Source organism: Centroberyx gerrardi, chromosome 10 (genome assembly GCF_048128805.1).
Source record: "Centroberyx gerrardi isolate f3 chromosome 10, fCenGer3.hap1.cur.20231027, whole genome shotgun sequence".
Taxonomy (NCBI): Eukaryota; Metazoa; Chordata; class Actinopteri; order Beryciformes; family Berycidae; genus Centroberyx; species Centroberyx gerrardi.
In genome coordinates this window covers 10,977,476-11,001,528 of record NC_136006.1, presented here as the reverse complement: position 1 = coordinate 11,001,528, position 24,053 = coordinate 10,977,476, and the positions used below count along the sequence as shown (strand labels likewise).

General features: G+C 40.4%; 3 protein-coding genes across 3 annotated transcripts in view; 1 reads left to right on the top strand and 2 right to left on the bottom strand.

The window, feature by feature from the left end:
• traf3ip1 (TNF receptor-associated factor 3 interacting protein 1) overlaps positions 1–24,053 on the top strand; it is a 328,730-nt gene that overhangs the window by 259,574 nt on the left and 45,103 nt on the right. The window lies entirely within an intron of this gene.
• LOC139910529 (lactase/phlorizin hydrolase-like) lies at positions 1,940–14,054 on the bottom strand. The gene is made up of 16 exons (XM_078285917.1): positions 13,451–14,054; positions 12,339–12,403; positions 11,849–11,942; positions 11,355–11,439; positions 10,015–10,678; positions 9,277–9,925; positions 7,631–9,181; positions 7,015–7,283; positions 5,959–6,249; positions 5,314–5,512; positions 4,427–4,617; positions 3,919–4,025; positions 3,388–3,519; positions 2,964–3,187; positions 2,431–2,667; positions 1,940–2,169 (listed from the first exon to the last, which is right to left on the bottom strand). Exons 1-16 carry the CDS (start codon positions 14,052–14,054, stop codon positions 1,940–1,942), a joined length of 5,592 nt encoding a protein of 1,863 aa, XP_078142043.1.
• LOC144539835 (lactase/phlorizin hydrolase-like) lies at positions 15,421–23,603 on the bottom strand. Its single transcript, XM_078285916.1, is given in 13 exon segments — positions 15,421–15,668; positions 16,201–16,437; positions 16,649–16,872; positions 17,015–17,146; positions 17,649–17,755; positions 18,987–19,045; positions 19,048–19,176; positions 19,382–19,580; positions 19,657–19,947; positions 20,145–20,413; positions 20,603–22,156; positions 22,275–22,923; positions 23,013–23,603. Coding segments are annotated over 13 exon segments (4,689 nt in total).

Sequence of the window (24,053 nt, the reverse complement as noted above, 5' to 3'; positions counted from 1 at the left end):
ATGGAACTGCAAGAGATTATTTTTTTTCTCCAGCCTGGCTCATGCTCCATCCTGGCTGACTCTGGGGGTTCAGGTATTGAGCGGACCCCTTGTTGGTCAGAGCTGTGGAGGAGCAGGGAGGGGAGATCATGCAGAAGAGACACCCGCCGTGTGTTAATGCGTACATCCTGTTGAGAAAGCCGGTCGTCCTGGAGACCAGATGCAGGCATCCTGGTAGGAGTCCAGAGAAGCTGCATCTTTCCCCTCCCAGCAGCTTGTCAAGCAAGAACTGGTTTATATGGATCGAGTTATCGAGTGGGAAAGACATGCAGGTGCATGTTTGACTGGCTCCAAAGAATACCGCCTTTCCCTCCCTCAACAACTCCTGTTGAGGTGCCCTTTAGCAAGGCACTGAAAACCACAACTGCTCCAGCAGAACTAATCAGTGGCCAACAGTAGAAGATTGTAGTTGTACTGACAAGCTTTCAAGTGTGAAAGTAACTACATCAACGTGAGGCGGGTTATGGTGCCAGGGCTCAGAAAACCTTCTCTGGATATTTAATGGAGTCAAGGCAATTGTGAGCAAATCACTGGGAGCAGCAAATTACACAGCAGACAAAAATAGGTCTCTGATGAAGTAAATGAATTCCTCATCACGACCTTAGATCAATGGCAGCAAAAAATAACTGTTCATTGGGGCAAAAAGGTATTGAAAAAGCAAAATGTAAATGTAAAAGTTTAGGGGATTGTCGTCCTCATCCAAGTATTTACATAGGCCTACTCCTAAAAAGGCAACTTTTTAATAATTTGTTTACCTTGGATATACCTGGTGTTTGCAATGGGTCTAACTTTAATCATTATCAAATTCATTTTATGACTTTTTCATCTTGAGTGGATGTCACAAGTATTTTGACAGTTTGATGAATTGCTCACTAGTTTTGTTGATGTAAATGCCCAACTGTCATTAGTTTCATCTTCAATTTTTGGAATTTATATGGCCAATTTTTTTTACGTTAATTACAACAAAATTAATGTACATCCCACCTTATGATAATATAATAATTTATCATGTTTTCTTGTAAGTAAGAGGAAAATTATTTCCCCTACCTACTTATGCCCACAAAGTAATGTTACAATGTGTGTTAGTTTCATTTTCCTATTTGTCCTCTCTGTGATACTGTTTAACATATATGAAACTGTCACATACTGTAGCAAAGCGGGTTTAGAAAGAATACTCCATCCAGAGTCCACGTCTGAAGAAAATTATGTAGTGGCGCCATCCAGTGGTCAGTTGGTGACAATGGCATCAGACATGCCAACAGCTTCCAGGTATAGCCTTTATTTCTAAAAAATAAATTGGTAGCATTGTAGTAGCAATGATCACAAAATCACATTTCAAGTTGCTTTAAAAGGTGGATATATCATTTTGGAACAAAACTCTCCCAATAGATCCTGGGCCTCTGTCAGCCAAGATCCAAACAATAGGGATCAACTTCAGCTGATCTCCAAAAGCTGACAGCTGACAGGACACTGTTCAATACGCTGCACAACTCAGCTGCATGCTTTAAGAAGCATACAGCCACGTTGCTATCATAACCTGGCAAAATGTGAAATCACTGTCCTAACAACCTGGAAACTTCTATATGAAATAATGTGTACACAAAAGTTTTCAAACATGCACAGTAGTCCAACAACATTTTGGTTCCAGTATCTTTTATAGTAGACAATAGTAGCTACACTTGGTGATTCTATTGCTGAGTCTGTTTTAAGGTTTAGTTTAGTTTACATAGGTAGTATAGGTATTCATAGAAGAGTAACACAAGGCTGAAAATAAAGCTAAATGGCACCTAAATAGGCATCTGAAAACCATACAAGTATTAGCAAATACTATTTAATCCAGGTGTGTATAACAGATAGAGTAGCTTGCAATAAATGTTTTCATACAATTCCAAAACTGTCCTCACATTCTCTCCATCCTGAGGGATTCCACAGTTGTTGTCTTTAACTTCCTTTTAGCCCTCAAGAGCCGGTAGACCACAAAGATGACCCCAATTACACTTAAAAGAAGAAGTACAAAGATGACATAGAGTGCCACTTCAGCATCATGAGCTGAGAGCTCCAGACCCAAGAAGTCCACCATGTTCAGGGGGAGGACAGGGACAGGTGTGGTCACAGTGGGGGCACTTGTAGCTGTGGTAAGAGAGAGACAAGACACAAGGAAAAATTCCATCATTAATTCCAACTATTTTATTGCAACCGTTCTGCATTTAGACATGGGCTAAAGTCTGCTTCAAAGAATTACATTAGTATTAGTTTTAGTGGCACATGGCCTGAAGGCTGTTTCAAGGGTGTTTCCACTCTGCCAAGAATAACATCTGGAGGAATAACTAATTCCAAAATCCTACCACGATGATAGTGGCTTTAAATCAGTAGATTTTTGCATTACGTTACCTTCAGGTTCAGGGTTCAAACACTCATGGGGCCCAAGCGCTGGGTCTGGGAAGCCATTGCAAGTGATGATGGTGGCATAGCGAGAAGCTGAGCCTTTAGTGATGCGAGGAAGGGTGGGGTCGGACCGGTTCACAAAGAAAAGTCCAAATCGCTCGGCGAAGCCAGCAGCCCACTCAAAATTGTCCATCAATGACCAGGCTGTGTAGCCTCTCAAATCAACTCCATCCAGACGAAGGGCTGAAAGGTCAACATTAACTAGTATGATCATGTATGTACATATGATTAAAGACTCGATGACTCATTCTTTGCTGCTCAGTTGCTTGAGCTACTATAACAAAGTGTCCTATTCTCTAATTCACCTCTAAAATGAAAAGGAATGCATGCAAACAAGTTGTAGCAATGAAGTGAAACATCAGAAGTGAATCTTTTTCCATAATCTTTTCCAAATTCTCAATTGCACAATTTCTTAATTATAAATAATGAGATCATACAATAAATTAATTTCCATCAATCCATCCAACACTGACTCGTACCTTTCAGGGCCTGGTTGATGTAACTCTCATAGTAGTGCTTTCTGTGGAGGTCATTCAGGTCTACTGCTCCTCGTTCTGAGATCCCATTCTCTGTGACGTAGATGGGTGGATTTCCATACTCATCCTTGATAAAATTGAGGATCCTCCTGAATCCAAATGGAGTGATCTTCAGCCAGAAGGAGCCTGACTCAATCCAGCTGCGGTCCTGGATGCTTCCAGCACCCCTGGATGTTGGATTGGACATCAACTCATGATCAATCAAACGCACATAAACGTTTCTAGATACATCTATGTAAATATATTAACCTCACCGCACCTACTGTATGTGATCGTTTGATTCCCACTGGGACCACCCATCATGCACATAAAAACATCCACCAAATGTCTTATGTTGGCTCAGTGTCTTTTTCAAATCTAAGCTCACCTGTCGCCTTCATAATCCTGTCGATCTCCAAAGTCAACAGGAAATGCCAGAATTGTGGTGTAATGGTTGAAGCCAAAGTAATCATGAGTCCCTTTGATCCTCTTGATTTCCTCGGGTTTGAACTCAGGAAGCCTTAGTTAAAGAGAAAAGTGTTTTTCAAAGACCAATCCAGAATTTTCTGTCCATTTAAATTTTAGGTGTACATATAATAATACATACAGTATGTATATGCATTGTGAACAGCCTCAAAATACTTCTTAGACTCATGCTTAACTGCCAGATACTGTCAGTCGAGGCTTGTAAGTTGCAGCAATAAATTTGAGAGTGAAACATTTTTTCATTTTAGTGAATCAAAACATAAACAAAGCTGGCAGTGGGGCGACAGTGTCAATAGAGCATGCCATAATGAATTTACAGATCGGGGAGTTTAACACAGAGGGTACTGCAAATACTGGCTAAGCCATATTAATATTATATATCAAACCACTTCGATTTTTATGCTTTTAATGGTATGAACTATCTCTCATTTACCGTGATTTAGGCAGACCTGCAGCAAGGCTTCTCTCACGAATGATGGTTTTCATTACGTCATTATAATCTCCATTGAAAATTGGGTGGGCAAACCAGCCAATGAAGAACTATGGAAAAATCACAGCTGATGATATTCAGAACATCCAGGGCTCAACCAAGCCAACCTTAATCCTGATAGTATAGTCCATAGATACATTTAGTCCACTGACATGGAAAATTCATATATGCACATAATTCTTAGTTTTTGTTGTAACCTGCTTGGGATACCAGATGGGTGGGGTTTATCACATAGCACAATACAATGAATGCCAGAAGGTTTCATTGAAATGCATTTGAATCTGCATTTAATAAGCTTTTCTGTGATTTTCAACTTATCTGACACTATCTGAACTTTCCTGATGCACAAAGCCCTACCTCATCTGGTACTCCATGGCGATTAAAATAAACACTACACATTATTTGCAAATACTATTAGACCCAAGTCTGGTATCCAGACATATTTATCTACCTGCAGGATGCGTCTGGCTGCATCCACATCCTCCTGTTTATGTGGGTTCCGCGGCTCCACCCAGTCAGAATTGATGGTGATGGAGATGAGGCCACCCTGCTTTGCACGGTACTTGTCGTTGTACACGTGCCAGGCCTCAGCATGGGCCTTGATCAGGTTGTGACCAGCAATATACTGCTTACCCACAATGCCTGATACACGTGAGGTGTTATTAAAAGGGTTTGTTAAGCATATTCATCATCAGACAACATGGCTAGAATATGTCCTTATAGACCAATTTCCACTTTTCAATGTGCAGTGGAATTGTTTCATCTGTATATAGATTAATTATTCCCACTCTGAAGAAAACAACAGGACAACTACAACATATAGAACCTATAGAGCCTACTACTTATTTTTAAATAAGATATACAGTCATTCATTAAAATTAAAATTAAATTAAATTAAATTAAATTAAATTAAATTAAATATGCATTACTGTCTCCTAAATCCTACATCTGTGATGGCATACAAATGTATAGTCCCTTAGAGAATTAATGCAAAAGATGGAAAGAATTACTTTGAAAGAATCAAGGATGATTTACTTGGCATTAAGAATATATTTTGTGGTTTGGATCAGCTAATTTGATGTAAAAGTTAAAAATAATCATTGAATGAGTCCACAAAGTCACTCTCCCATACATTGTCAATGGAGTCTCCAAGTGATATATTGGCATGACACCACAAATTGGAGAATTGAGTCTCTGATTTCTTTCTGATAGCTTTGAGAAACAGATGATCACAAATACTGATTTGATAGCACTGAGCACACATAACATATATTCCTATATTGAATGGTAAAAAGTGATTAAGGCAGAAAGCATTTCAAGAGAAAGTTGTTTGTTTACCTGGAGCAAAGGTACCATATCCGTAGCCAAGGTTGGCCACAATGTAGGGTTCATTGAGAGTGATCCAGAACTTCACTCTGTCTCCGAGTCGGCTAAATACCACATCGGCATAATCTCTGAATCTCTGGACAGTGGTTTCATTCTCCCAGCCCCCCACTTTCTGCAGAGCCAGAGGAAGGTCCCAGTGGTACAGAGTGACCTGAAGAATGGAGAAAATTGGTAAGAGGTTGAAACAGTGCACTGTCTCCCCACAGGTGAATTTATTCCGAGGTAGCCCAAATTTGCAAGTGTCTCACATGGTGTTGCTTGTTGAAAGAAGTTGATTTGAGGTAGTTTAAAAACCCATTAAAAATGATGTTGCACCTGCATGATTACCATTAATTAAATATTAATGGCACATGAATGTAAATATGAATGCTGATGTTTGTGTTGTGATAACAATGCATTATAATTTCACTGTGTATTAGAATATTCTATGAAAAAAAAAAGTATACTTTTATCTCAAATCCTCCACACTAGATCAATAATATGAATCTGATCCTGATACATCATCTTTGTTACATAAATAAAATCTGAAAAATGGAATTCAGTTAAGTAACTGACGCCTTGTAAAGGAAAGAATATTACAAAGGCAACACTACCTACCTGAGGCTGAATATTGGCAGCTTCCAAGGCATCCAGTAATCTATGGTAGTAGTTGAGTCCAGCCTCATTGATGTGTTTGTTAGTACCATCAGGAAGCACCCTGGTCCAGGATATAGAGAAACGATAGTGGGTCACCTTTAACTTCTTCAGCACCTCCACATCCTTGTCAATCTTGTTGTAGCTATCACAAGCGATATCGCCGTTGTCATTGTTGCCCACTCTCAGAGGAGTATGGGTAAACTTGTCCCAGATGCTCAGTCCCTTTCCATGGGCTCTCCAGCTCCCTTCAATCTGGAATAAAAGGAAAGTAATATTATAGCGGTAGCAATGGCAAAAGTTCCTCAATCCTTCTCGCCCATGGTTCCTGCATTTAGTAAAAAGTAGGAAGTCCATGGCAGTTTTATCTGTACATGGCCTGTTACATCCAAGTTAGATGGGACACAACTTTTGCTGTTTGATCATGATATTCAGTCAGGTGTAAATTAACAGAAAACATGCTTTGTTGGCATTGCTGTCACATCATCCACATCTAATTTGGAGGTAGTCAGGCTAACATTATGATCAGAATTTAACATAGTCTAGAAATGATGCAACCACAATACACATACAGTATAAGTATGGAATGGAAATATGAGAGATGCACAATGGACATATTTTGGATATGTGGATACACAGCAAAGTGGTCTCATAACATCAAATGATGAGAAAATGACATCTGGTGTCTAGAAGCCAGATGATGTTTTTATCATTTGTAACTCAACTAAGTAAGGAAACAGGGGAATAAACTATTGAAGAATGTATCTATTTCCTTTTTTATTTTAGGAATTTAAAATGTATTTCATACATGCACAGTTATATGTTTTCATTACACCAGAGAGGTCAGAGTGCATGGACAGCCAGGAGTTTCATCCCTGGAGCAAGCAGGGTTTCAGTATCTTGTTCAAGGGTACTTCAACAGTGAACACATTGCAAGGATCAAGCCACCTCATACCGTGCCAGTATGCCTGAAGTACACTCTGCCTTTTAACAAAAGGAAATGTGTTGGACCATGCTTACCTGGTAAGAGGCGCTGGCAGTGCTCCAGCTAAAGCCTTTGGGAAACTGTCCATAAAGTATCTTTTCATCATCTGGTTTAGGGAAGCCATTGTCCTTGATGACTTGGTAGTAGTAATGGGCTGAGTGTTTGGGTGTCCTTGGCCGGTTTGGGTTTGTGAAGTCGATGTGATGGAGCCCAAATCCTACTTTGTACCCATTGAGCCACTCAAAAGAATCCATGAGAGATGATGCTATGTATCCTCTCACCTTCACACCATCTAGATTATGAGCTATGGAATGTGATATTAGGATATAAATAACATAATTACCAATAAAAAAGGATATATTCGTTTTAACATAGCATAATTAACATACATTTTATATAAAAATGTAAAATTTCAAAAGAATATTTTGCAAATTAATTAACAATTTCAGTTTTCAATTTTCAGTAATCTATTCATTGGTTTAAGATAGAAATATAAAGTAGAATTGTTAACTGACTCATTCGTTAGTGCTGGCTAAATCTTGCTGATATTTAAGTAGTGATTACCAGAGAAATACATTTATATTATATATGATATTTATATGAGATATTTATATGAGATATGAAACTGCAATAATTGGTGTGCACACTCACCTTTTAGAGCTTCATCAATGTAGGTTTTATAGTAGAATATTCTGTCAGTGTCATCAACTGTGGTCTTTGTGTCTGTAGCTACTCCATTCTCTGTAATGTAAATCTCTGGATCTCCATACTCCTCCTTGATCCAGTTGAGGAGCCTTCTCAAGCCCCATGCTACAGCTCTCTGGTTACTGATGGCAGTGGTTGGTGAATCACCCTCCTCTGCTTCTGACAAGTCCCGATCATAGTCATAGGACTGTGGGGTGAGCCGAGCTGTGATATGGCTTGCTATCTTTGTAGTATAATGATTTATGCAGAAGATGTCAGCAGTTCCCCTGATGTAGGCCTTTTCTTCTTCAGTGAAGGCAGGTAGTCTGGACTCTGATAGACCTTGGAGTTCACTCTTGTTTCCAACTTGCCACTTCATTGCATCTGGATAGTCTCCATTTTTGAAAATGGGATGTGCAAACCAACCAAGTTGGAACTGCAGAGCGCGGTCAGCAGCCACCACTTCCCGAGGGATGTTGATATCTTTGGGTTCAATCCAATCAGCATTGAGGGCAATGGATACCAAACCACCTTGGGATTTGCGATACTTCTCATCATATGTGTGGTAGGCCTTGGCATGTGCTTTTATAAGATTGTGAGCAACTCTGTACGGTGCATCTCCTGGCTTCTTAACATTTGGTGGGATCTGCCCAAGTCCATATCCGGACCACGCGATTGTATGAGGCTGGTTGAAGGTCATCCAAAACTTCACTCTGTCCCCAAAGGTGGAAAAGCAGAAGTCGCAGAAGTCATTGAAAATGTCAATCATGTTTACATTGTCCCAACCATTGAGGTTTTGCAAAGCTTGAGGAAGGTCCCAATGGTAGAGTGTCACCATGGGTGTGATGTTATATGCTAGGAGGCCATCAATGAGCCTATTGTAGTAGTCAACACCTTTTTGGTTCAAGGAAGTGTGCTGACCATTGGGAAAGATCCTGGACCAGGATAGAGAGAATCTGTAGGACTTTACCCTCAGAGCCCGAAGCATGTACAGGTCCTCTTCCAGTCTACTGTAGCTGTCACAGGCTACATCTCCATTGGCATTAGCAGGAATAGTGCCAGGTTTCTGGGTGAATGTATCCCAGACACTAGGTCCTTTACCATCAGCATTCCAGCCACCCTCAATCTGGTAAGCAGACGATGACACTCCCCAGTGGAAGCCTTGTGGGAAAATACCATAGTGGTAGAGTTTCCTTTGAAAATTGGTTTGGCTTGAGAATTTCTTCCATACAACCTTTGCTTGGGATGGGACTTTGGAAGGGGGCATTGAATACAACTTTTTTGGTTCCAAGTTTTTCAAACCCTGTACATAAAAAAAATTTGTGGAAGCAAACCCATTTTTCTCAATAACCTCAGCGTAAAAATAAGCAGATTGCTTTGGAGTCCTGGGCCTGTCAGGCAGGTCAAAGTTGACATGGTGCAATCCAAAACGTTCACTGTAGCCTTGTGGACCTTCAAAGCCATCCATGAGTGATTGGACAGTGAAACGCTGCACATCTATTCCATCCAAATGGATTGCTATTTAGAAAATAAAGACATTCAGCCATTTAACTCCATTAAGCATGATATTGTATATCAAATTTGGATTGATCAACAATTTCCCAACAACATACCTTTCAGTGCTTCATTGATGTAGCTCCTCATGTACTCTATTCGACTGGTATCATTGAGAGAGTCCCCACTGTACTCAGTGGGCATTCCGTTCCCAGTTATGTGAACAGGCACCTTGGTAACATTCAGGTACTCTGCAGAGATGTAGTTGAGAAGTCTTCTAAGGCCCCAAGGTGCAGAATGGATCCAGTCAGATGCTGTAGAAGACCAGGAAGCGTCCACATGGGCCTGGAAGTCACCCACCCCCTGAGGGCCAGGGATGCAGCCACCATCACTGTTGTTCACCAAACGGGAGGTATAGTGGTTTAATCCCAAAAAGTCAGCTGTTCCACATATCCTCTGGCTCTCTTCTACAGTGAAGACTGGAAGAATGGCAGGCTCAGAGAGGGGACACTCATTTGTTTTCTGTTCAATCTGAGTCTTGAGTGTTGCAGGATAATCCCCATCTACAAATATGGGATGGGCAAACCAGCCCAGCATGAACTGCAGGTAGCGATCAGCAGCTGCTACGTCTTCAGGTCTGGAGGGGTCCATGGGCTCAGCCCAGTCTGAGTTCAGGGCAATGCCCACTTTCCCTCCCTGCTTCTTCCTGTGTTTATCATTGTAGACATGCCAGGCCTCAGCATGGGACTTAAGCATATTGTGAGTGACCTGTAAAGGCCACAGAAATGGTAAGCTAATGAATAAGGGTGACATTATAACAGAATGTATTTTTGCTAAAGTAAAAATATCACTCTCACCTGGTAGGAGGCAACCACATAATCCTTTACTCCAGGGGGATGCTCACCAGTTCCATAGCCAGCATGGCTCACCACCCAGGGACTACTGAAAGTGTTCCAGGTCTTGACCCTGTCTCCGAACCTGGAGAAGCAGAAGTCTGCATAGTCCTTAAATGCTTCAACAATGGAAGCATTGGTCCATCCACCATAGTCCTGGAGCACCTGGGGCAGATCCCAGTGGTACAAGGTGACAACAGGTTGTATGCCAGACTCAATGAGAGCATTGATCAGCTTGTCATAGTAAAGAGCCCCTTTCTCAGAATGGCTCTCCTGGTGGCCAGAGGGGAAAATACGGGCCCAGGAGATGGAAAACTGGTAGGTGTTGACATGGAGACCTCGAAGGAGGTAGACATCATAATCCACCTTGTGGTAGCTGTCACAAGCCAGATCAGCTGTTTGATTATCAAAAACTTTGTTTTCATGGCCAAAACAGTCCCAAATTGTCTCTCCCTTCCCGTCTTCTGACCATCCTCCTTCAACCTTGAAGGACTCACTGGAAGTAGCCCAATGGAAGCCAATTGGAAACGATTCATTTAGGAAGACATCTCGCTCAGATGCAGTCATGGTGGCAAACTTGCTCCAAATGTTGTGGTATGTTGGGGAAGATGGTGATGTTTGAAGACTGCTGTATACAACATCAGGTTGGTGTGAATGACTTTAAAGAAAGAAAGTGGAATAATATTTTAGAAAATAAAATTACTTCACGAGAACTGAACAGATGCTTTTCAGTAAAAATATTAGATTAGTGTTGAAGAGTTAACAGATAGGACCAAACAGGCAACATACTATTTTGGTATCATACATATAAATACCATCTCTGTCAAAGGGAGTGTCAGTTTCTGAAGCTCTTATGAAACTGGCATCTACAGGTGTATTCCCCTTGACTGAACTGAGTGTCATGGTGGCATCACCTACATTAAAACTACCACATAGCAGGATGTAAGTCAGCGGGGTGCAGGACCAGAGAAAGCTAGAAACGCTGTGCCTGCAAAATTACAGTCAAGTGATACAACGTCGAATAGAAATCACCATATCCAAATTTAGATATGGTGGGTGAGGAGGAAAATTAAGTGCAAACGCAAAAGCAAATGTTTTCAAAAGAAGTAATCTCATTTGGTCAAAACTCTCCTGAATTAACTGATTGTTTTTGACTTAACTAGCCCCTCAACTTACCTACACTGCCAAAAGTTGTCCACCAAGACCTGAAATGATCATTTTCAGATATCTACACAAAGATACTGTTTGGATGAATCAGGTTGTATTGTTGAGTAAATAATATTTTTTTATATGCACCAGTATACCTTTTAGGGATAGCGTCAGCTGTGGGTATTTCAAACAAGTCCACAACGTCAAATCCAAGAACATTTTCATCTTCATTTCTCAGCTCTGTAAAAATTCCATGAGTGTAATTAAGCATTGAATTATCCTCAAGTGATTATGCAATCCATGAATCCGCCCTGCCATTCTTCATTATAAATTGAATTAAATGGTGCAATCTAACTTTTCATACAGGCCATGAAGTAATTATAGACGTGGATTAATCTAACCACTCAACATTTCTTATATTATTGTATATTAGGATTAGTTCAGTAATCCATTTGTGACAATAAACAGGCAAATAAAAATATTGCTCTGTTACATATACAATTTGGTTTTCAGTTCTTAGTTTGTAAAACTTCTGTATTGATAATGCACATGTACAATGCACATAGCAGGCAATAGTAACTGAGTACTAAGAAGAACTCATTTATCTTAGATTGTAACTCTATTGATTAATGAGTATATGGAAGATTACCTTTTAAGATTTCCGTAAGAGACTGTAACTGGCCAGGAGAGCAGTCATTGATGTTCAGCTCATAAAAGAGAATGGGATTGTCTCTGCTCTTTCCCTACAAGAATACATATGCAATACAAGTGCATGCAACAAAATTCTCAGAATAAGTGACATGATGCTTAAAGTTAGGGCTTATTACATTATTATTTATATAGGTATGAGATTGATAACTGTATCTTGAAAAAGATACATACCATTAGGCTTTGCAGTCCCTCTTCTAGGTTTTCTCTGGTGGTGCAGTCATATTGAATTTGTACAGACAGGAAATCAAAATATTTCTGAAAGAGAGGTGCAGGTGATAGTGTAGCTACAATAGATGTGGAAAGTGTAAGTATCCTTACATGTGTATCCAAACAGTTTTATGCTGTTAGGATAAGTCTTGTCATATTGTCATCATTGTCATATTGCCATACTGGAAAAGCACCAAACTTCTATTACAGCATGATCTTACCACTAGTTGAGTGTCACAGATAATTGGAACTGTGTTGGCCTTTACCCCAACTGATATACCTCCATCTGAAACACATGATATTTTAATTCAATTATTAATTTATACTTTTCCTCTCCTATTAGACAGAGAGAACACAGTGTCCTTTCCCCTGCATTACTGCATTCACTTGTCATGACCTTTGTTATACATGGTGAGCAGATATGGAAACCAATATCTCATCAATCACTGCCATCATTACTGTGCACACACAGTCAAGGTTGACAGCTACAACAGAAGATAAGAAAGCTAGTTTCCAAAATATGATTGTTTCAATAGTTTTCAAAATGCAGAATTAATAGAATACAGAAGTCAATACTTTAATACATAACTTAATGTATGAACAACCTAACGGTTAATTAAAATTAGATTTTTGCAATATCACTGGACTGAGAAAGTCTACCATGGTGATTAGGTGAGACCCAAGGAGGTTGGTAATGTCATCACACTAGCATACGCAGGCATCAAGCCATTTACTTCTTCATTTACTTATAATAATCAGATCCTCAGACTTCATAACTCATCAGTGTATTGTATGACCATAAATTGTGGCAGTGTAGAAATATTCTCATTGGCACAAGTATCAGGACAATAAACTAAAGAAACTCTGCTTTGCTCCTGACATATTTACAGTGAAAACAGGCGAAAATAGGCAATGCCAATAACAGACTGACAGCTTTATTCTAGATCTTTATTGGTGTCCATGTTTAAATGACAATAGCAGCTCAACTTTAGCTCACTGTGCCAGCCTTAGGCTTGAAAAAGACCAACTATACCAGTACCCTTTTGCCACTGCCTGTATGGCAGCTTTGCATATTTATCAGGCTTCAGTGATTGATGCTGGCATTTAAGAACAATTTCTAGTGCAAATCAGATCAGATTCAGCACACTTGCACATTTTGGAATAATGACTGACAAGATATTTCACTTTTTAGAAAGTTCTGAATATTTCAGACAGATTAACCATTCTTTATTTCCTATGGCTACAGGTTTAAAATGGGCAATCTTGAGTCTTTAGCTTTATAATGAAGTTGCACAAGATCAGGGTACACTCCAATAAAATATTCAGCTCCTACCTCTCCCAGGAAACAGCTGATGGTAACGGTGGTAGATATTGACATGTGCATGGAGGGTGTTTTGTATCTCAGCATCCCTCAGCTCATCTAGGTGGCTCAACGTCACCCAGGAGTTTGCCAGCTCTCCAAACTCTTGGAAAGCAAACTCTGCATACTGCTCAAACACCTCTAACAGCTCTGGACTCTCCCAGCCTCCAAACCTTGATCTGAGGGCTTCTGGTACTGTGGATCCATGAAGGACAACCAGAGGCTGAAGGCCCACCTCCACTAGCTGTTTCAGCAGAGTCTGGTAGCAGGTCACTACAGCCTGTTGGGGCTGGCTGGAGAGGTCTGTAGGCAGGAGCTGAGCCCATGACAGGGGCACTTTGAAGTGGGTTATCCCCCTGCTCTGGAGGTACTCAAAGTAGACTCTGGATCCTGAAGGTAAGGGATGAGTACAGTCAAAGGTGTCCAGTGCAGTTCCTTCAGAAGCCTTGCCATTCACCTGTTGGTTGGTCATGGGACCGGCGAGAAGTATGGCCTTATGTTGATCATTGTCTTCCTGGCACAAACACCCATAGACACTTATGAAATAAAGAGAAAGAACCTTCCCCAGGAACACCATATTGTCTGAGTGTGGGGAATTCACACAGGGAATTCATACAGTCCTTGGATGGCTAACCATTTATAGTGGTGTTGTTTACCGACTTGAACTCTCACACTTGGACCCTGAGTTTCATAACCATCACTACTGTATAGTGGGGTCGCCACTGATGTGATACCTTAGGGTGTGTGTGGTGATAGTGGTCACAGCCTTGAATGGCTGTGATAAAATACGAAGGGTCAAACAGCGGGCAGAGGAGTTTTATGATGAAAGCTACCAAATATCTGTGCACAGGTCATAAAGAAATGATTAGAAAAAATAAAGCCGACTGTTGTGTATGAGAAGTGGTATATTAATGTCCAAGGAGGGCCTTTACGCTGGTATGTGTATTATTCCTGAATTGTATCTTAACTGAACTAAATTGGTAAACCTCATAACACTATTAATAATCTAAAGTAAGAATTGCACATTGTTCATAGTGTAAAAAGCATAATTTCTATTTTTTCAGGAAACAAAGATAACTATGATAGCACGGCACTAACCGTTTTCAGTTCAAAAATCCATTGTGATATTTGTATATAACATTATGTGTAATGTAATAAACATTGTATATTTTTTTCCTTTACTCATGCACCCCTAACCCTAACCCTCATACAGTGAATTTTTTTTATTCGAAGGCAGAATTTCACATAAATCAACCATTGTACATATCAGATCCATGCATTAATAACTTTGTAGATGCACTTGAATCATATCTATAAATTACAATAATCTAATATCTGATGTTAATATACTAATATATAAATTCCATTCATTTTACACTGAAAATCACATTTTATCAAATGTTGCAAAGCAATCAACAACATAGTGCAATAAAACACTTTATTTTAAATATATATAAAGCTGCAATAATTGACTTCAGTGGTTTTAAAGCTTACAGTCACAAGAAATACTATGTACATTCAGTCTATGTTACATCAGCCCTCTGTTTCTTTACAGGGATTTGAGGTCATTCTTAATTTTAGGTTATCATTTTTGTCCACCAGTCTCTTGTCACATTTTTAGAAAAGCTTCATTAGTTCTTCCCCAGTGTCCTTGTAAAATGTCTTTTTAGCATTGTGAGCATTCAACATTAAAATCAGGTTAGTCAGTCAGTTTAATCAGTTTACTTTAAACGTGAAATGATTTTTGGGTTTGCTTTGTTGAAACATAAAAACAAGTATGTCAAGGTAAGATATGGTTACAGGAGTTAAAGGAAACATATTATAGGGTTGTGTGATCACGAGCCACCTGCAGTTGGTTAAGATGTGCACAGTATTGCTTGTGAAATAAGTGATTGTATTATTGTCCAATCCATCCAATTCTTCACTACTCCTCCCAGCTGTACTTACATCCTCCCCATCTTCAACACTTCTCCAGATGTAGTTTTTGACTTTTTAATGACCTTTTTAGCCTTCGTGATCCGCCATAATGAAAAGATGATGCTGACAGCACTCACAATAAGGAATACAAAGATAACGTAGAGAGCAATCTCTGCATCATCAGAGGAGAGTTGCATGCCAAGGAAACTCACGTTGTCCATGCTCGCACTTGTGATGTTCTCAAAGGTAGTTGTGATGGTGGGTGTGCTCGTACCTGTGGTGATAAAGTGGCAAGAAACCAGAAAAAACTTTCAAATACCACATACACAAAAAAGTACTGGAGTCACTTGTATGTCATGTTGGGTGGTAATCTATTACTCAACACTGCGTCACAGTAATGTTATTACTTTTGCCATTAATTACAGTTTAATTTTTAGTAATACTTTTACAGTTTTTTGTTTATCAAAAAATAAGTTGAGACGTTTGCTGTCACCCCCCGTAAATATTAGTCATCCTCTCAGTTGATGTGAGCACATACTCACGAGAAATGAGAGAAAACTCTCCTTTTTTTTTAAAGTATTTGCTCAGCTTTGATTTTATCAAGTAACACAAGAACATTGGATATCAACACAATTTGGTTACCATGATCATTCACACAAAAGCACACAGGTGAGGCAATTGAGTTATCCTGAATTTTGATGGTAAGAGATGATGCAATCATCAGTTTTGGGGATATAACATAAAAGCAATATAAAGACTTGTGTAACAAATTCCTGCTCTCTGGGAACCGCTTATATGTGACTCACCTTCGGGTTCTGGGTTCAAACATTCATGTGGCCCAAGGGCTGGGTCTGGAAAACCATTGCAGGTGACTATGGTGGTGTAGTGGGAAGCTGAGTTCTTCGGTATGCGAGGAAGAGTGGGGTCAGAACGGTTCACATAGAAAAGACCAAATCTCTCAGCGTAGCCCACGGCCCACTCAAAGTTATCCATCAATGACCAGGCAGTATACCCTCTCAGGTCCACCCCGTCTATCAAGCAGGCTTTTAAAACACAGAGACACACAAGAGATACAGCTGTAAACATACAGACAGGAGAAATTGTGTTTGGTTGACTTTTTGGATAGAGGATAGAGGGGGAACATATGCAAATTTGTTGTCATGAAGTGAGAAATGATTTAAGAAGAAACATATTTGTCCAAAAAGTGGCTCCGGTGGGAGCATTTATGTTTATTTTTGTGTTGTGTTGTTATACCTTTAAGGGCTTGATTGATGTAGTTCTCATAATAGTGCTTCCTGTGGATATCGTCAAAGTCTACTACTCCTTGTTCTGAGACCCCATTCTCAGTAACATAGATGGGTGGGTTTCCATATTCATCCTTGATAAATTTGAGGAGTTTTCTGAATCCAAATGGAGCAATCTTCAGCCAAGAAGAGCCTGTCTCAATCCAGGTTCGATCAGAGATGGTTCCTGCACCCCTGGAGATAGCACAATCAAAAATTATCTAAGAAGGGATACAATTATTCTTGAACTCCCCGAACCTAACATAGCAATGCATTCTGATGATATGAAACTTTTATATTTTTAATTGCACCAGTTGAGTATGTAAGCAAAAGTCACCTATCAGCATCGTAGCTTTGCTCCTCCCCATAGTCTACAGGGAATGCCAGGACCGAGGTGTAGTGATTAAGTCCAAAGTAATCATGAGTGCCTTTAATCCTCTTGATCTCTTCAGGAGTAAACTCAGGAAGCCTGTGGATGAGACGCCGTTAACTGTAGGTAAAACAGATTTGGCATGGCTGATTAAAGTAGCCATTATAGTATATAGACCTACTTAATCCTGTCTCAGGTTTCACATTACCAGTACAAAATGTGCCCCAGGGCTCTGTACTTGTCTGTCTCTTATTTACTATATTAATGATCTTGACCAAAATGTGTCAAGTGCAAATCTTGATGTCTGTGTTGGTGACATGATTATTTATTGCTGTGCTGCAAACCTTGTCAAAGCCTTTGTAAATGTACAACCTGTATTATGAGTGCTGCCAATCAACATTTTTGGAAAATTTTTGAAAAACAGGCCACAACATTTCCACCTAATCTTACACTTGAAAGCAAAGTGATTGAAACTGATGAATCTCTCATTCAGGGATATTAATCGATGACTGTCCTTATTTTAAGGCCACATGTCTACTACCTTCTAAGGAAAGTGTAGCTGAAATTTGGGGTGATGTCAACAGGTGATCTTATATCTTACCGTGATTCAGGAAGACCTGCAGCAATACTCCTCTCTCTAATGATAGTCTTCATTGTGTCACTGTAGTCTCCATTGAAAATAGGATGTGCAAACCAACCAATGAAGAACTGCAAGACAAGACATGTCCAATTACAACAGTAGACAAGAAATAGTCAACTTTTCAAGAAATACGAAGGAACATGGTGCTTGATTCGTGTATGAAAAATTAACACAGTATAAAAGAATATTCATACATTCTATACAAAGTGCTCATTTAAAGGAGTATGGCAGTGTGGTTAATTCCTCATCATGTTCACCTGTTAGCTTACATAAATATCTGCTGTTCACCATTTCAGTCAGTTAATTAGTGTTTTAGTTTTAGGTTATGCTTATCTTATACAGCTCCAACTGACTGCAATAAAGATTACAAAGTGCATCTAAAATTCACCTTATCACCCACCAACAGTCTTCAGTTTGAGTGTTATGGATTGTGTTGTAATGCTAGCTAGTTAACCGGCCAGGCAGAATTAAAATCCTTGAAATGCCAATGTGCAGGGGGCTTTTGTTGAGTACAGTCCAGAAAGACAGAAATCTTAGCACCAGGCCAAGTAATTGTTGAGTCATTGGTATTGATCAATAAGCCTATCAATCCCCCTAACATACATTATATTAAGGTCATTATGTGCTATGGGGCAGTACTACAAATCTTACTTTTTAAATCTTTAAATCTTTTTTGCCCTTTAAATTAAGGCAATTAATTAGAGCAGACATCTTCAAGTCCAATCTTGTCTGTGTGTACAACATCTTAAGTTGTAAAAACTACTTAGGCTAGTTACAGTTAAGGTTATGATCAAGTTCAAATAATGAACAGAAAAGATTCAGTTAAGACAAGAATGGCAAGCTAAGGACACGCTTGAGTTTGGGTAATGGGCATACAAGGTTAAGTTTAGACAGTAAGTTGTCTATAGTTTGACTAAGGACTATGGCTAGCTTTAGCATTTGCTAATATGCTAGTACCAATGATAGTGGAAAGTGTCACTAAAACTGGGGGTTGAACTCTAGTCCTCCACTCATAAACCTTAAGTAGCTGATCTAGGGTTGCAATCCGATAATCATACCCATGTTATTATTTTTCTGGAAAAAAAAATCCAAGAGTATCGGAACACAAAACTATAAGTCTGTATCAAAAGCGAAAATTCTCATGTTCAAATAGAAAGTCATTGCTAGCCATTAGAGAAGGGCAAAAACTTAATTAGGCCACTACAATCCTTTAAAATCTTACATCTTACAGAAAATTCAACAGTAAAGAAAACAAGAGGGGCACAAGATTTTCTATGGTTATACTAATGAGCTCCTTACCTGCATGACCCTTCTCGCTGCCTCCACATCCTCCTGCTTATGTGGGTTCCGTGGCTCCACCAGTCCGAATTGATGGCAATGGAAATTATTCCCTTCTGTGTGGCACGGTATTTCTCATTGTAGAGGTGCCAGGCGTCAGCATGGGACTTAATCAGGTTGTGACCTGCAATATACTGCTTGCCCACAATGCCTAAAATGTAGACCCATTTTTTTCAGCAAAAATGTTTGACCAACCAAAATAAGAAAAAAAAATCTTGTTTGACTGTGTGTGCAATGTTAATGATTGTTACTAATGCAGGACAAGAGCCCTGAACATAAAATGTCTGTAATGAACTCATATGACAGCCTGTGATCTGTAAAAGACTCTGATTTAACTGCAGTAAATCATACAGTACCTGGAGCAAAGTTTCCATATCCATAGCCAAGGTTGGCTACTATGAATGGCTCGTTATGGGTGATCCACAACTTAACTCTGTCCCCAAGGCGACTAAAAAGAACATCAGCATAATCTCTGAATCGTTCGATGATGGTTTCATTCTCCCAGCCGGCCACTTTCTGTAGAGCCAAAGGCAAGTCCCAGTGGTAGAGAGTGACCTAAAGAAAGGAGAAAATTAATGATTGGTTGATATAGGATATTGTCCTCCCATAGGTTTATGGGCACTGATCTTACCTGAGGTTGAATATTGGCTGCATGCAGGGCATCAATCAGTCTGCTGTAGTAGTTGAGTCCAGCCTCATTGATGTGTTTGTTGGTCCCATCAGGCAGTACCCTGGGCCAGGATATGGAAAAACGATAGTGAGTCACCTTCAACTTCTTGAGCACCTCCAAATCTTCATTTATTTTGTTGTAGCTGTCACAACCAATGTCACCGTTTTCGTTGTTGGCAATTTTCCCAGGAGTATGGGCAAATTTATCCCAGATACTCAATCCCTTTCCCTGGGCGCCCCAGTTCCCTTCAATCTGATGCAAGAAGAAAGGATTTTAAGCAACCTTTGCTTGTCTGTATGGTTTGCATTTAAAAGCTGATGTGTTAACCAAGACAATAAATTTCAGCTGAATTCTGCGGCCTCAAAAGTATAAAACAGATTATTTCTTAAAATTTTTTTCTGTGGTTTCAGGTTTCCTTAAGGTAGGGAAAGTAGGAAAACTGATGTCACCTGATAGGAGGAACTGGCAGTGCTCCAGTTGAAGCCCATTGGAAAGTGTCCATAAAGTGGTTTCTCCTCATCTGGTATAGGGAATCCATTGTCTTTCATGACTCGATAGTAGTAGTGAGCTGAGCGTTTGGGTGTCCTTGGCCGGTTTGGGTTTGTGAAGTTGATATGGTGGAGCCCAAATCCTACTGTGTAACCACTGAGCCACTCAAAAGAATCCATGAGAGATGATGCTATGTATCCTCTCACCTTTACACCATCCAGGTTATAAGCTGTGGGAACACCCGATTTGTCTTGCCTTTTTATAATAATAGATAATTTTGCCTACGTAATTATCTCATGATACATGAGTAAAGATTTGTCATTATTGTTGATATCATCATTAAAGAGGGGCTGTGCTCATATAAACACATGTATCGTAACTATGTATATAACATTCACTATTGTGTGGTGCAACTCACCCTTTAGAGCTTCATCAACATAGGTTTTGTAGTAAAAAACTCTGTCAGTGTCATCAACTGTGGTCTTTGTGTCTGTAGCTACTCCATTCTCTGTAATGTAAATCTCTGGATCACCATACTCCTCTTTGATCCAGTTGAGGAGCCTTCTCAAACCCCATGCTACAGCTCTCTGGTTACTGATGGCAGTGGTTGGTGAATCACCCTCCTCTGCTTCTGACAAGTCCCGATCATAGTCATAGGACTGTGGGGTGAGCCGAGCTGTGATATGGCGCGCTACTATGGTGGTGTAAGTGCTAATACAAAAAACATCAGCAGTCCCCCTGATGTAGGCCTTTTCTTCTACAGTGAAGGCAGGCATTCTGGACTCTGATAGACCTTGGAGTTCACTCTTGTTTCCAACTTGCCACTTCATTGCATCAGGATAGTCTCCATTTTTGAAAATAGGATGTGCAAACCAACCAAGTTGGAACTGCAGAGCGCGGTCAGCAGCCACCACTTCCCGAGGGATATTGATATCTTTGGGTTCAATCCAGTCAGCATTGAGGGCAATGGATACCAAACCACTTTGGGATTTGCAATAGTTCTCATCATACGTGTGGTAGGTCTTGGCATGTGCTTTTATAAGGTTGTGAGCAACTCTGTATGGTGCATCTCCTGGCTTCTTAACATTTGGTGGGATCTGCCCAAGTCCATATCCTGGCCATGCGATTGTATGAGGCTGGTTGAAGGTCATCCAAAACTTCACTCTGTCCCCAAAGGTGGCAAAGCAGAAGTCGCAGAAGTCATTGAATATGTCAATCATGTTTACATTGTCCCAACCATTGAGGTTTTGCAAAGCTTGAGGAAGGTCCCAGTGGTAGAGTGTCACCATGGGTGTGATGTTATAAGATAGTAGACCATCAATGAGCCTATTGTAGTAGTCAACACCTTTTTGGTTCAAGGAAGTGTGCTGACCATTGGGAAAGATCCTGGACCAGGATAGAGAGAATCTGTAGGACTTTACCCTCAGAGCCTGAAGCATGTACAGGTCCTCTTCCAGTCTGTGGTAGCTGTCACAGGCTACATCTCCATTGGTGTTACCAGGAATAGTGCCAGGTTTCTGACTGAATGTATCCCAAACATTAGGCCCTTTACCATCAGCATTCCAGCCACCCTCAATCTGGTAAGCAGAAGATGACACTCCCCAATGGAAGCCTTGTGGGAAAGTACCATAGTGGTTTAGTTTTCGCTGGAAGATGGACTGCCGTGAGAACCTCTCCCAAACAATCTTGGATTTGGACGGGACATCAGATGGGGGAAGAAAAGATCGCTTTACAGATTCATTGTATTTCAAACTTTGTGAAGAGATACTTTTTCTTGCCGTAGCAAACCCATTTTTCTCAATAACATTTGAGTAAAAATAGGCAGACTTCTTTGGATTCCGTGGTCTGTCAGGCAGGTCAAAGTTGACATGGTGCAATCCAAAATGTTCACTGTAGCCTTGTGGGCCCTCAAAACCATCCATGAGTGATTGAACAGTGAACCGCTGCACATCTATTCCATCCAAATTGATTGCTGTTTAGAGAAAAGCAAAGTCATGTTCTATTCGACCACTGAAATATAGGCAAATACGGTATAACATAGGAATAAGGATATCTTGGCAAAATGGAATCGTATCTTGACAATAACTTACGTTTCAGTGCTTCATTGATGTAACTCCTCATATACTCTATTCGACTGGTATCATTGAGAGAGTCCCCACTGTACTCAGTGGGCATTCCGTTCCCAGTTATGTGAACAGGCACCTTGGTAACATTCAGGTACTCTGCAGAGATGTAGTTGAGAAGTCTTCTAAGGCCCCAAGGTGCAGAATGGATCCAGTCAGATGCTGTAGAAGACCAGGAAGAGTCCACATGGGCCTGGAAGTCACCCACCCCTTGAGGGCCAGGGATGCAGCCACCATCACTGTTGTTGACCAAACGGGAGGTATAGTGGTTTAATCCAAAGAAATCAGCTGTTCCACGTATCCTGTGGCTCTCTTCTACAGTGAAGACTGGAAGAATGGCGGGCTCAGAGAGGGGACACTCATTTCTTTTCTGTTCAATCTGAGTCTTGAGTGTTGCAGGATAATCCCCATCTACAAATATGGGATGGGCAAACCAGCCCAGCATGAACTGCAGGTAGCGATCAGCAGCTGCTACGTCTTCAGGTCTGGAGGGGTCCATGGGCTCAGCCCAGTCTGAGTTCAGGGCAATGCCCACATTCCCTCCCTGCTTCTTCCTGTGTTTATCATTGTAGACATGCCAAGCCTCAACATGGGACTTAAGCATATTGTAAGTGACCTGCAAAGGCCACAGAAATGGTAAGCTAATGAATAAGGATGACAGTATGACAGCAAGTATTTTTGCTAAAGTAATAACATCACTCTCACCTGGTAGGAGGCAACCACATAGTCCTTCACTCCAGGGGGATGCTCATCAGTTCCATAGCCAGCATGGCTCACCACCCAGGGGCTACTGAAAGTGTTCCAGGTCTTGACCCTGTCTCCAAACCTGGAGAAGCAGAAGTCTGCATAGTCCTTAAAAGCTTCAACAATGGAATCGTTAGTCCATCCACCATAGTCCTGGAGTGCCTGGGGCAGATCCCAGTAGTACAAAGTGACAACAGGTTGTATGCCAGACTCAATGAGAGCATTGATCAGCTTGTCATAGTAAAGAGCCCCTTTCTCAGAATGGCTCTCCTGGTGGCCAGAGGGGAAAATACGGGCCCAGGAGATAGAAAACTGATAGGTGTTGACATGGAGACCTCGAAGGAGGTAGACATCATAATCAACCTTGTGGTAGCTGTCGCAAGCCAGATCAGCTGTTTGATCAGCTTCCTTCCAGCCACCTTCAACCTTGAAGGACTCACTGGATGTGGCCCACTGGAAATCATCAGGAAAGGATTCATTTAGGAAGGATGAGGTCATGGTGGCAAACTTGCTCCAGATTTTGTGGTAGGTTATGGAAGGCACTGACACCATTTTTTGCAGGTCATCTGCCGTCTCATGAGCAAACCTTTAAAGAACGAGAAAGAACTTTTTATTATTTAATTTATTATAAAATTTACAGACAATTGCATATCATCTTCCAAATATTGTATTGTTGAGGAAAATTATTTAATCAAACTAGAAGTTTACGAGCACCCTTGTAGTAACACACACAAACAAACTTTCTATGTTCAGGTAGATTCTGGTTGTATTTTTCAGTTTCGAAATTCAAGTCAATTTCAGTTTTCAGTATGTACCTTTTAGGTGTAGTCTCAGCATTAAGCATTTCAAACAGATCCACAACATCAAATCCAAGAACCTGTAGGTCATCATTTCCCAGAGCTGGAAGAATTTAATTAGCTGAATTAGACAATTACATATCTACAAATGGTTATGGAGTCCATGAATTCATAATGCTATTTTCAATTATACAAATCATTATTC